The sequence below is a fragment of the Narcine bancroftii genome, chromosome 2 (genome assembly GCF_036971445.1).
Source record: "Narcine bancroftii isolate sNarBan1 chromosome 2, sNarBan1.hap1, whole genome shotgun sequence".
NCBI lineage: Eukaryota > Metazoa > Chordata > Chondrichthyes > Torpediniformes > Narcinidae > Narcine > Narcine bancroftii.
This window is the reverse complement of record NC_091470.1, coordinates 24,383,937-24,397,500: the sequence shown is the minus strand read 5'-3', so window position 1 is coordinate 24,397,500 and position 13,564 is coordinate 24,383,937. Positions and strand designations below refer to the sequence as shown.

The following is a 13,564-nucleotide window of genomic DNA, read 5'->3' as shown; positions in this document are numbered from 1 at the left end:
CAAAACAGAATTTTGTGACATAAATTCTAATTCTGATTCCTTGTGTCTAGTGTAACTGTGGAAGTACCTTCCCCAAAAGGGCTGTAGCAATTCAAGAAAGTGGCTCACCTTCTCAAAGGCATTGGGGATGGACCATAAATGCTACACTTCCTGCAACATCTAAATCCCAAAAGCGCATAATTAGGAAAGGAATGCAATTGCTAAAATTTATTTACAACACAGTAAAGCCAATTCTGGCCATTTAAACCCATGCCGTACAATAACCCCCAATTAACCTACCAACCCTGAACGTTATTAGAGCACTTGGAAGAAATCCACACAGGCCATGGAGAGAGCGTACCAACTCCTTACAGCCAGATTCAAATTGGCTGTAATAGTATGGCCCTAATCGCTACGCTAACCATCCTGCCCCAATTCATCTTTGATTCAAAGCATTGGGAAATACTACATCATTTGAATAGTTAGAAAATGATTTCAACTCTTCTCCAACAGTCATTAAATGTCTGCATATTACCTCCCAGTATCCAGCTGTAGTTGAATGTCTGCCCATTATACTCTGGGTAAAGACCAATAGTTCAGACTTTCTGCTCAACAAAATGGAATTTACATTTCGATTTTACTATCTTGTAAACAACTGCTATGACCTTAAAAGGCAAATGCACATGGTATTATTAAAATGATAAAAGAACAGAATATAAAAATACCTGACAATATTACAACACCCAGCCAGGCCTTATTGAGTACCAGATGTCCATTATATGCCTCAGCTAGAATAAGACATGAATCACTCACCCCTCCCAGATCACTGTTGCTCATTCCTGAGACACGCCTTCAGAATCATGAGACCTCTCAGGGCTTTTGACATTTAGAGTGCCCACATCACAGGTCAGTCTTGCTTAACTTCATAGTCGCTAAGATTTTATTTACAGTCTCCCTCTACAAACCCTTGATGGACTCATAAGACCATAAAACATGGCTGTTTGCCCAAAATTTTGATTTCAAGGAATAGCTCGGCGAGGTATTGAATCCTGAAGCCTTGCAATTCAAAATTGAGCATTGCACAACCGAAAAGATTGCATCACAAAGCAATTTTACGTATCTGCAGATGTGCAACCGCTGCAACCGTGCCTGCCTGTCCCGTATCAGACTTGTCAGTCACCAACGAGCATGCAGCAGATGTGGACATACCCCTCCATAAATCTTCATCTGCGAAGCCAAGCCAAAGAAGAAAGAAAGAAGATATGCGTGAATTTATGCTGAAAATTCCTAGGGAGTTTGTAGAGGTTTAGTACGTCATCGGAAACGCTGGCAAATTTCTACGGATGAGTGGTGGAAGATGTGCTGACCAGCTGTTTCATGATCCGGTATGGGAACACCAATACTCGTGAGTGTTAAGCCCCGCAAAACGAAGTGGAGATGGCCCAGGGCATCACTGGCAGAAACCTCCCCTCCATCGAGAACATCTGCGGGGAACGTTGCCGTCGGAGAGCAGCAGCCGTCATCAAGGATCTACACCTTTCCCACCCCCACCCCCCAGCACATGCTCTGTTCTCACTGCTACCATCAGGAAAAAGGTATTGGTGCCACAAGACTCGCACCGCCAGGTTCAGGAACAGCTGCTACCCCTTCACCATCACACTCTACAACAATAAACTCAATCAGAGACTCATTTAAGGATTCCTACTTTTGCACTTTATAGATTTGTTTCCTCTCTGTATTGCTCAGTTTACATGCTTATATTGTGTACAATTTCTTTTGCACCACCAATAAGTGGTAATTCTGCCTGGCCCACAGGGAAAAGAATCATAGGGTTGTATGTGATGTCATATATGTACTCTGACAACAAAGCTGAAATTGGAAACCTGAAAATAATACATTTCTCATCTTTGAACATTTCCTCTAATACTGTTTGAAATGGGGTCAGCTCGTGGAGGGGGGTGGGGCGGGGGGTGGCTTTTGCTTGCATGAGGGCACAGACTTTGCATTTTCTGACAAGGGATTTCAGGAGGCATTGAGGTGTTGAAAGAGTGAGCTGAAAGACAATGAAGAACGATTGTAACACACAGGAGCCAACGTCTCAGAAAACCAACAACGGGAACGTCTCAGAAAACCAACAACGGGAACGTCTCAGAAAACCAACAACGGGAACGTCTCAGAAAACCAACAACGGGAACGTCTCAGAAAACCAACAACGGGAACGTCTCAGAAAACCAACAACGGGAACGTCTCAGAAAACCAACAACGGGAACGTCTCAGAAAACCAACAACGGGAACGTCTCAGAAAACCAACAACGGGAACGTCTCAGAAAACCAACAACGGGAACGTCTCAGAAAACCAACAACGGGAACGTCTCAGAAAACCAACAACGGGAACGTCTCAGAAAACCAACAACGGGAACGTCTCAGAAAACCAACAACGGGAGACTTGCTGCTCATATAATAGGATGTAAAAGTGAAAGAAGCAAGCTATTCAAGGTTGTGACTGACTGGTGTTCGATTCACTGAAGACCAAAGAGTGAACTCTGGTAGTCCAACAGGGTCCCTCAGACCTGCTGTGCTGGCTGACACAATGTATGTTAATCAATCTCATTGTCAATCATTCAAAGACCAGCCAGGTCCACAGCCATCACTTGCATGAGCAAACTTAATTCACTGTCAGCCCAATTCTTGCACACTCCGAGCACAAGTAAGATTGAAGAGACAACTAACATGATGAAATGCCAGTCCGTTTGAAATCTCCATTGGCTCCGTCATAACAGTAACTGGAAGCTATGTCAGGTCTGCTTCTGCTTCTGTGTTTTAACGAAACATGCTGAAATGAATCGGTGACTGTCAAGTTGTGGCAAACCGCTCGGGCACACAATACACCTATAAGTGGGAGACAAGCGCGTTCTTGAAGGGGCTGATTGGACAGAAGTATGAATCGACAAGACGATGCCAGGTTCAATGTGTCGAAAAGTTACAGACCTGAAATTTAAATTTAAATTTGGACAAACAGCAGTAACAGGGCCTTTTGGCCCATGAGACTGTGCCGGCCAAATACACCCAATTGACCTACAACCCCCGGTACATTTTTGAACGGTGGGAAAAAACTGGAGTGCCCAGAGAAAACTCACGCAGACATGGGGAGGAGGTGCAAAATCCTTACAGGCATCATGTGATTTGAACCCCAGTCCCGTTTGCTGACATTGTAACAGCAGTACACTGACCGTGCCACCCAAATGTTGACACTTTCACTTTCCACAGATACCTCTGGACTCGCAGATGTTTCTCAGGTTTTTTTCTATGAAGATGCTGAATGTCAGACAGGCTCAGTATATCCAGGGAAGTTGCTCCTTTAGCGCCAGTTGCCACAGTCAAGATCTTGCCCGACAACCATTTTATTTCACATAGATCAGCAGAGGGCAGCGTTGAGCAGCACCTGGAAGAAGCCTGGGGTGAATGGTGGAGGAGAGGTAAGTCGAGCTATTAGCTGCTTCTTTGCAGCCTCAGCTAAGGGCACTGATAGTTGGTATAGGCTGCCACTCAGGTGACATTTCATAAGGGGGCGGGCTAAGAGACAAGGATCTTGGGCAGGAAGTATCTTGTTGCTACTGTAGGTCCATTTATGCCTCTGGCAACCATCCAGGGCACACGAGCAGCTGTGTTGAAGGTAACGTAGTTTATTAGGCAATCATAGAAGATGACAGAACACTGACATGAAATAATTATCTTGACCAGGTGACATATAGTTGCTGCGTTACTAGAAAATGGTCCATAGTATGATTTTCCATAACATGAAGCCACAACATCTGTACATGTGATAAGAAATGCAAGTTGGAAATAAATACATTTGGTATTTATTTACTTCCTCTTTTTCACTTATACTGTATTTTGTAAGAGGGAATTTTTATTCCATATCTCATATTTTGGGAGAGAATTGTGAATTCCATTCCCTGAACTGCCATAATATGGGGGTTGACTACTCTTAGAAAAGGGTGACTCATGCTGTGCCTTTATTTGAGAAGGGCAGCAAGGTCAAATCAGGGATTATCGGCCAGTGGTGGTGGGAAAGTTGCTCGAGAGGATTAGGAAAGACAGGGAATGATTAAATATTTTAACCATACAGCATGGTAGAAGTCCATTCTGGTCATTGAAACCTATGCTGCCCATCACACCCAATTAACGTCCCAACCCCTTACATTTTGGGGTGGGAGGAAACCAGAGAGCCCGGAGGAAACCTACACAGGTCACGGGGAGAATGTACAGACTCCTTAGAGACAGCGGTGGATTCGAACCAGGGTCATCGCTTCTGTAATAGTGTTGTGCCAACTGCTATGCCGATCGTGCTGCCCACAGAAGAGTCAGCGTGGGTTTAGGCGTGCACAAACTTGATGGCATCTTTTGAAGAGGTGAGCAAAGACGATTGACGAGGGCAGTGCAAGGACTTCAGCAAGGCCTTTCATGATAGGCTAGTCCAGATCAACACGGAATCCAGGGTGAGCTATGTTGGATAGAGGATTAACTTGAAGGAAGGACATAGAAGGTGGTAGTGGTGGGCTGTTCTTAAATTGGGTCCTGTGACCAGTGTGGTGCTGCAGGGTCCACTTTTGTCTGTCGTGCAGATTAAGGATTTGGATGAGAATGATCAGAAAAACTTGCGGATAACACCAAAATTGGTGGTAGAGTGGAGGACGGTGAAGAAGGTTGTCTAAGGATTCAGCAGGAAAATGTGCCATGGAATGGCAGAGGGAATTTAACTTGAAGAATGGATTTTGCAAAGAACTATCAGGGCTGAACTTGCACAGTAAATGGCAGGACATTGAGGGCTGATGTGGAACAGAGAGAACCTGGGGTGCAAGTGCATAGCTCTGAAAATAGTGACATGGGTAGACAAGGCATATGGCACTCTTGCTTTCTTGGATGAGGCATTGAGTAGAGTTGAGACATCATGTTACAACTGTACAAGATGTCCGTGAGATCGTGCCTGGAATATTGTGTGCGGTTCTGTTCACCGAACTGCAGCATGGACGTGATTAAGGTTGAGAGGGTACAGAAAACATTCATCAGGACGATGCCCTAAATGGGGGGCTATCATTATAAGGAGGGACTGGATAGACTGAAGCGAATGAGCCTGAGGGTGACCTTGTAGAGGTTTATCAAATTATATGGAGCATAGATAAGATGGGTGGTCAAAATCTTTTTTCCCAGGTCAAGGAGAGTTTAAGCTGAGAGGGGAGATTTAAAGGAGATTGAGAGAGGCAGGCTTTTCGCACAGCTGGGGAGGTGGGTGTACAGAAGGAGCTGCCAGAGGTAGGGGTAGTAGGTATGATTCAATGTTTAGAAGGTAGGGTTGTGGATAGGAAAGGCTTGGAGGGATATGAGGCAGATGTTGGCAAATGGTACTTTGGAAGGCATGGATGAGTTGGGCCAAAGTGTCCATCTCCATGCTGTTTCACTCTGACTCTATTTACCCTGAGGCCCACGCCATCATTCGTCCCCACTTGACCCTGCTCATTACCAAATGAGGGTAGGGAGCCCATGCCCATTTTAGTTGGACCAGAACTGAATATCAAACCAGCTCAGTTCCAGAGATTCCTAATGCATTTTCAGATGTGGCCTCTGTAGTAACAGGTGACTTGGATTCTATGAAGCAGAGAATCCCTTCTCCTAAAGGCATATTGCCCCTTTCTTCCTGATCCAGATCCCCAACAGTTTCCACAGCTGAGGCAGGTTGCTTGGTCAGTATCCGAAACCCCCGTCTCCAGACACCGACACTCCTCACCTTGATCTCATAGGATGGTCTGATAGATCTTCCCGAGGTTAAACCAGAAGGGATCGAGTTGTGCTCTGGAGAACTGCCCTTAAGAGAAATTGGGAAAAGTTAAAGGTGGAAACTTTTAGTGTTTGTAAAGAACTGAGACAGACAAAAAAGATTAACAAAAAGCTAAGGAAAACCTGAAACATATGGAGACATTTGGCGTAGCGGTTAGCGTAGCGGTTAGCGCCACGCCTTTGCAGCACCAGCAATCAGGACTGGGGTTTGAGCCCCGCGCTGTCTGTAAGGAATTTTGTTCATTCTCCCTGTGTCGGTGTGGGTTTTCCCCAGGGGCTCCGGTTTCCACACACTGTTCGAAATGGACCAGGGGTGTAGGTTAATTGGGTGTAAATTGGGTGGCACAGACTCATGGGCCAAAATGGCCTGTTACCATGCTGTATGTCTAAATTTACATTTAATTTAATTTAAGAGAGGAGCGACAGAAGATAAAAGAGCCGTCTAGCTGACGAGGGGAATTGTAGCACAACAATTAAGCTTACTGGCATGGTGAAGCTTGAACAAGACAGGGGAATTGCAGCCCTCTCTAAAAGCTACAGAGTTTAATTAAACAGGAATTAAAATGCTGCTATTCGTTATGGTGACACACAGGAGATTGCAAATACCAGAATATGGAGCGACATAGGGTCTTGCTGAAGGAACTCAGCAGGTCGAGCAGCATCCATGGGAGAAAAAGGTCGACGTTTGGAAATGGAACCCTTCATCATTAATATCCATTACAGTAATCATCAAATTTTTGGATCACTTTATCGGGCCAAAAAAAAGGGGGTGGGGTTCAACCTTGACACATGTCAAACTTCTGATCTGCGTCATTCAAGGCGACGGGAGCTTGGATGGATGGCGGTCGGGGTGTCGAGAGTTCGGATGAGTGGGTGGGCGGGGCGAGGGTCTGCTGTCAGGGGATAGGGCGCTCCAGTAGGCGGACAGCCAAGACGAAGGTCTGCTGTCGGGACATTGAGAGGTCGGGGCCAAAAGTGGGGGGGGGGGTCAACTACTACACGGATCATACAAAAATACCCTATTTTGGGGCCAAACTATTACACAGTATCGACAATTACACAAGTATTTCCAGTAATTAACTATCATTAATAATGTTGACTTCAATACTGTTGGATTGCAGAACATGGCCAAGATGTCAATCAAAAAAAAATGAAATGCTTCAAATCCAAAAGAAAAACAGTGAGTTCTGGGACACTTAGCAAATTGGAGAACATCGAGGGAAAGAGAAAGTGAGTTATTGTTTCAGGTGGAAGAATCGCCATTCGAGCTGAACTGAAGGAGCTTCAACATTAATTCTTTCTCTTTCCATGGATGCAGACTGTCCAGCATTTTCTGTCTTGAGCACATTAATTTCCTTTGGGAGAGGAAGTATACTGGAGTGGCCCAGACCCACTTTAACCCTGCCCCACCCCTCATCAGCACCCTCCTCCCCTCCCACTTCCGTAACAACAAGCTGCTCTTCTCTAATCGATGCCCAAATAAATGTTGGCTTTGCCAGAGACACCCAGATCTGGCGCACGACTATGTATTTAAGATTGACAGGTATTTGTGGAGAGGGCCGGGATGTGGGGGCGGGGTGGGAGGATGGATCAGCTCATGATAGAATGGTGGAGCAGACTCGATGGGCTGATGGGCCAGCTTCTGCTCCTTTATCCTGTGATCTTGTGTTAAAGGTGCCCAAAGATTGTTTCTGTTGGATAGATCCCTCTGTAGTAAACCATATCCTGCCCTAATTGCAAGTAGTCCTGCTCTGCCCCAATCACATCCATTTGGTTTAAGGAGGAAAGGGAAGAAAAGACATAATTACATTATTACATTAGCAGAACATAAAGCTTCAGTCCTTCATTAGCCAATGTTCATTGCTTCATTCAACAAATCCCTCATTATGCTTAGTAATGCTCTCACCTCCAAACCTGTCCACTTTGGTGATTGACGTAAGCATCTGCTCGCTGGTGCCTGTGTGATTGATAGCAAGCAGGTTGAAGCTCATGGCCAACCAAGGTTTGAAGCTATGCTTCCCCCTAAAGGGTTATATTTCTATTCAGCCCAACCAAAGTAACTGCCTCCCAGTGTGATCAACATGAGCAGGCCACGAGGGGTTCTTTTCTCGAGACTAGAGAAGGCTGAGGCGTGACCAGATGAAAGGCCTTTAAAACAAAGTAAATGTTTTCTTTAAGGGTAGTCAAAAAGGAACTGATTGCACAGGTAGGAGAGACTACAACCAGAGGGCTGGAATCAAGGACAGTCACTAACGAATGCAGCAAGGAATTCAGGAGGAATTCTGCAGTTGGTGAATTATGTGCACTGCACCAGATTGTTTTACAGGGAAGCCAGAAAAACCCAGGACAGAGGAAGGAATAGGTCAAGATGAGGGGCTGAAGTGAAGGGTGGGAAGCGGGTAATGTGAGTGTAAACACCAAGTGTTACAACGATCCGGTTACGGTGCTGTATTACACTCTGCAATCTTTTTTTTAATGTTCCATTCCAACACTCTTGGGTTTCTCACTCTTGAACAAGTCTCCACATAGTCTCCCTCGGCCCTGTCGGAGACCATTCTGCCCATCAGGACACCTCTGGACCCAATTCCCATTCTTCTACTCTTGCCCAGAACTCTGCAAAATTGATCCCTCTCCTGGTACTCCTGGATTACCTTCCAGAGAGATGCTATGAACTCTTTCAAAACTACCCAAGGAATGAAATGTTCAAACTTTTCACTCTGGTTCTCTGGAACAAGTTGTGTATAGCTGGCTAGCAATTATCTAGTAAATCTTCCAGAAATAAATGATAAAGATAAAAAGGACAGGGAAAGTGATGGTTGTGCAGAACATTGAGTCTGCTCTGCCATTCAATGACCTCATGGGTGATCTTGGCCCCAGCTGGAGTTTTCTGTCTGATCTCCACAAGCTTAGGTCTACAAATTCCCTTTGACACATCTTTAATGAATCAGCGCACATTTCCAAGTGTCTACCAGGTAGGTGGTTGAGCTAGAGTTATTACTACTGGAGAAGTGTAAACTCAGAACCCTTCAGCACTTCACCATGTTTTTGTGTGAAAGCAGATTACACTCTGAATTAAGCGCATGGGAAAATGTCCTCTGGTGCAATAAGTCACTGCCAATCACCAAGAACCCATCTGATTTATTCCATTTTTCCTCTCACATTCCTACCAACTCCTGTCCCAATTCTCCTATTATCTGTAGACACAAGGGCCAACTTGTAATAACCAATGGACCTACAAACAACTTGAGAGTGAAAACCAGAGTACCTGGGGAAACTCTTCCTCTGAACTCCAGTTTCTCCAATTTCCTCCTGGCCCCCTGCTCAACCCCTCCCACCATGTCGACATTAGACTGGCTATCTCCCCTCTGTCTTGATGAAGGGTTCCAACCCAAAATGCTGACATTCTTCACCCCGCATGAGTTCCTCCAGCAGATTGTCTTTGGCCCCAGATTACAGCATCTGCAGTCTCCTGTGGATCTCCAACTCAACATGGTCATTGGGAGAACATACTCCTCTCCCACTGTGTACCAGGTCAGCCTTGAATCCCATCTCTGGAGCAGCGCTCACCACTGTCCCACTATGGTGCAGCCTAACCTTCAAGTGGGCTCTCACATCCAGCAAATGCCTTGTCATCTTCTGAAGATGTGAAAGTGTCTGGGTCACTTTCCAGGATAATCTTTAGGGAGGACAGGGTGGGGGTGGGGGGGTGACCCAGCCATCGTTCCAGTAGTACTGAGGTCCAACCCAGCTGACTCCAGTTAATCTACCATCTATAAAAAGGATCAAATCATGACCCTTCCTGGTTTATGTGAAACCAGTGGGAGCACCAGGTGATGTTTCCAGCATCCACCCAGATATCTCAAGTATGTATGTATTAAGTATCACTCTTCATTGAGTGTTCAACATAATACCACAAACTGTCCTAACAGATGTGAAACTTGATCATTCATTCGGCAACCTCTTTACTTAACATCTGTTCACTCTACAATCAGTGTTGCAAAGGACTGAAGTATCTCTTATGCATTATATTCAAGAGCTATCCATGTTCATTGCTGGACAACCATTATGAAGCAGACAAACTGGCAAACAGTCACACAGTTTAATTGAATGACTTGACTCATGCTGCATTCAGATTGCTTGCTAATTATTTTCCTTGAATAAGATACCGAAATTTAGACATACAACATGGTAAAAGGTCCTCCAGCCCATGATCCCATGCAGCGACAATAAACCAATTAATTTACAAACCCTATACATTTAGAAGAGTGGGAGGAAACTGGAGCACATGGAGGAAACCCACGCCTACACGGGGAGAATGTACAAACTCCTTTCAGACAGAACCGGATTTGAACCTGACTCATTTGTGCTGTAATAGTATTGCTCCAACTCAGTGGTTCGCAACCTTTTTCTTTCCACTCACATCCCACTTTAAGTATTCCCTATGCCATAGGTGCTCTGTGAGGGATTGCTTAAAGTGGGATGTGGGTGGAAAGAAAACATTTGAAAACCACTGTTTTAATCATACTCAATTGACTCGCTATGTGCACGGTTTCATAACTCCAAAGGAAATGGGCCCATGACAATTTTTCTCAAGCAAAATATTTCAGTAACAATTGGGTCCATCCAGCGCAGTGATTCTCAACCTTCCCTTCCCACTCACATCCCACCTTGCTAATCACAGAGCACCAATGGCATAGGGATTACTTAAAGTGGGATGTGAGTGGAAAGAAAACGGTTGAGAACCACTCATCTAACTGCTGTGCTAACCGTGCCACCCTAATAAATTAGGAATAAAATTGGACACTGATACTGTTGGAAGCAGACAGATTATTGCACAACCACTGAACATTCGTGTGAACAATATTACCCATAGGTTTATGTTAAAGAAATTTATCAAATTGATTATGCAGATAAGATTAAAAAGCATGGTCTCATGACAATAATTATTATTAGATTTTTTAGTGATTGGATAAAGGGTAACGATTAAGGGCCTTATAGCAAGATTTAGTCTTAGAGCAAAAACAGAGTGGACTGGAAGTGCTTTGTAATTCAGGTAGCAACAACGCAAAGGAAAACCGAAAGGTACGAGACTGCAGAAGCTGGAAGTGGAGCAAAAACAAATCCGATGCATCGTGTTATTGTCAATCATCTAGCACCCACCCGCACTTATCCCATTTTCCCTCTTGCATCCCCACCAACTACCCTCCCATCATTTGAGGGGACTGACAGAGTGGATGCCAAGATATTTCCGCGGGTGGAAGAATCTCAAACGAGGGGCCGCAGTTACAAGATGAGGAGGCAGCCATTTGAAAATAAATCGTGCAGGAACCTCCTCTCTCGAAGTGTGGTGAAATTCACTGCCCAGAGGACTGAGAAGGTGAGATCATTGGGGTATTTAAAAAGGAACAAAAATATTTAAATTTAATTTTTTTTAAAAATTTATACATACAGCAGAATAACAGGCCCTTTCGGCCCAGGAGCCTGCGCCACCTGATTAAACACAATTGACCTATGCCTGCGGAATGTTTGGAACAGTGGGAGAAAACCAGGGCATCTGGGGTAAACAACCCACACAGACACAGGGAGAACGTACTTACAGAAAACACCGGATTTGAACCCAGTCACTGGCGCTGTAACAGTGTTGTGCTGACCGCTACGGTAACCATGCCCCCCTTTGGAGAAGATTCACCAGGATGATGCCTGGATTGGGGAACATGTCTCATGAAGCAAGGCTGACAGAACTAGGGCTTCTTCTTTTGGGGGGGGGGGGAACGAAGGATGAGAGGTGACTTAATTATGAGGTGTTGAGAAAAGGAGGAACAGTCACCACCTTTTTCTTTAAGGAAAGTGGAGGAAAGTTTAGAAGAAATATCAAATGTAAGTTCTTCCACCACACAGAGAGTGGTGGGTTCCTGGAAAGTATTGTTGGAGATAGTCGTGGAGGCTGTTGCAATATGAGGACTGACCATGAGGACTGTTGTGAATTCCCGCAGTAGATAAAATGGTCTACATCTGACAGTCGCAAATTCCACCAGCATTCAGCAATGACCAGAGATTCGTGCAGAAACCCTACACCATTCCATGTTGATGTAAACGCACAGGCCATTGCCACGGGCTTGACCACACAGGGCAGCATCTCTGTCAGCCCGAAATAAAGTGAGCCGGTCCAGCTGAATGGCAGTGTCCGGGATCCTGTCACTGAGGCATGTTCCAGTGAACACCAAAGCGCAGTACAGCACAGCAGTTAGATGAGTGGTTCTCAACCCTTTTCTTTCCACTCACATACCAGTAATCCCTATGCCATTGGGATTGGGAGTCGGATGTCATCCGTTTTGTTCACCAGGGAACAGATGTTGGTAAGCAGGATGGACGGGAGAGCCAGGCAGCAGGAGTTTGCTTTCAGCCTCGCAGGAACCCCTGCTCGCTTACCGCGCTTTCTCCACCTTGCCCACTGCTTCCTTCACCTGCACGATCCTGAGGCTTTTAGGCCTAATCCCCACAGCGGCCTGTGGTCATGTAGCTCAACCCGCAGAAAAACACCAAAGCGCGCATACACACACACAGACACATATGCACAGACAGACACACACACAGACAAAACCAGACACACATACATACTACAAATAGACAAATCCAATCATAAACATACACAACCACATACCTCTCTCACACACACATACACACACACACACACACACACACACACACACACACACACACACACACACACACACACACACACACACACACACACACACACACACACACACATCCATATACATAATTCTGCACACACACCTACAACAATATACAATGGATCAGGGTAACAAATCACTATTTTTATAAGATGTTCTCTTCTTCTCCATTCTTTTGCCAGGTCTGATTTTTCCAAATCATGACAGATTAGGAGTGCAACGTCTTTTTTATTGCCTTTTGAAGATTCCTCCTCCCCACTCCACTCTGTGTCTCAGCCATGGGAAGTGACAGTCTGTTTTGGATGTGAACCAGCTCGCCTTCACTCACAAACAAAAAAGCCTTTCAATTAATTGGAAGCTTTCCCTTCTTCCAAAAATGTTGCTAAATAGACATCCTTTGTTCATGGTCACACCACAATATTGGCACATTCATGATCCTGCCAGTGTTGAGGTGTCTAAATATTTGCCTGCAATTAACGTCAGTCATTCAAAAATCAAAATGAAAGATGAATGCATTCTTAAATTAGAAACTAAAGGCTCTGTAGTTATTAATGAAATAAAACCCACTGCACTGAGAAAGCTCTCTCCTCCTGATGTGAAGTGACAGCTTATGTTCAGAATATTATTAGGTATTCACTGAAAGAACTGCCCATGGTGGTACAGATTAGACGGCAACACTGCCGTTGATTAAAAAGAGTATTGTTCGATGGCTAGTGACATTGCGGTCAAGTACAACAATAATTAAACTCCAGACAAGTCCAGGCAGACAATGGGCACCTATACAATGGGGGCTTTCATCAATCGTTTGTTTAGAGGGGAGGTTTTTTTGTGTGCGTGTGTTCATGATGCCAGATATGGCATTGCAAGATAAATCCAATTCGCATTTCTATCAGGGGAAAAAAGGAACTGCCCTCCTGTGAAAGGATGGACTTGCAGGGAGTGTTCATCTTGTGTCTGCTTGTAAACTGCACCTCTCAAAATTCTAGCATTTCTGGCCCCTCAAGGACAAAGAGTCAAAATGGAACTGCCGGCAGCCTCATCCAAGAGATCTGAAT

General features: G+C 44.9%; 1 protein-coding gene across 13 annotated transcripts in view; it reads right to left on the bottom strand.

Annotated features, from left to right (window-relative positions):
* ccdc85ca (coiled-coil domain containing 85C, a) overlaps positions 1–13,564 on the bottom strand; it is a 253,447-nt gene that overhangs the window by 47,744 nt on the left and 192,139 nt on the right. For 6 of the 13 annotated variants that reach the window (XM_069916135.1, XM_069916134.1, XM_069916136.1 and 3 more), the window contains exons 3-4: positions 7,721–7,771; positions 5,765–5,842 (exon numbers count right to left, since the gene is read on the bottom strand). The exons of 1 other annotated variant lie outside the window; for it this stretch is intronic. In XM_069916135.1, the coding sequence (XP_069772236.1) occupies positions 5,765–5,842; positions 7,721–7,771 (129 nt within the window). 6 more of the 13 variants (XR_011351081.1, XR_011351082.1, XM_069916139.1 and 3 more) reach the window with 5 other exon arrangements.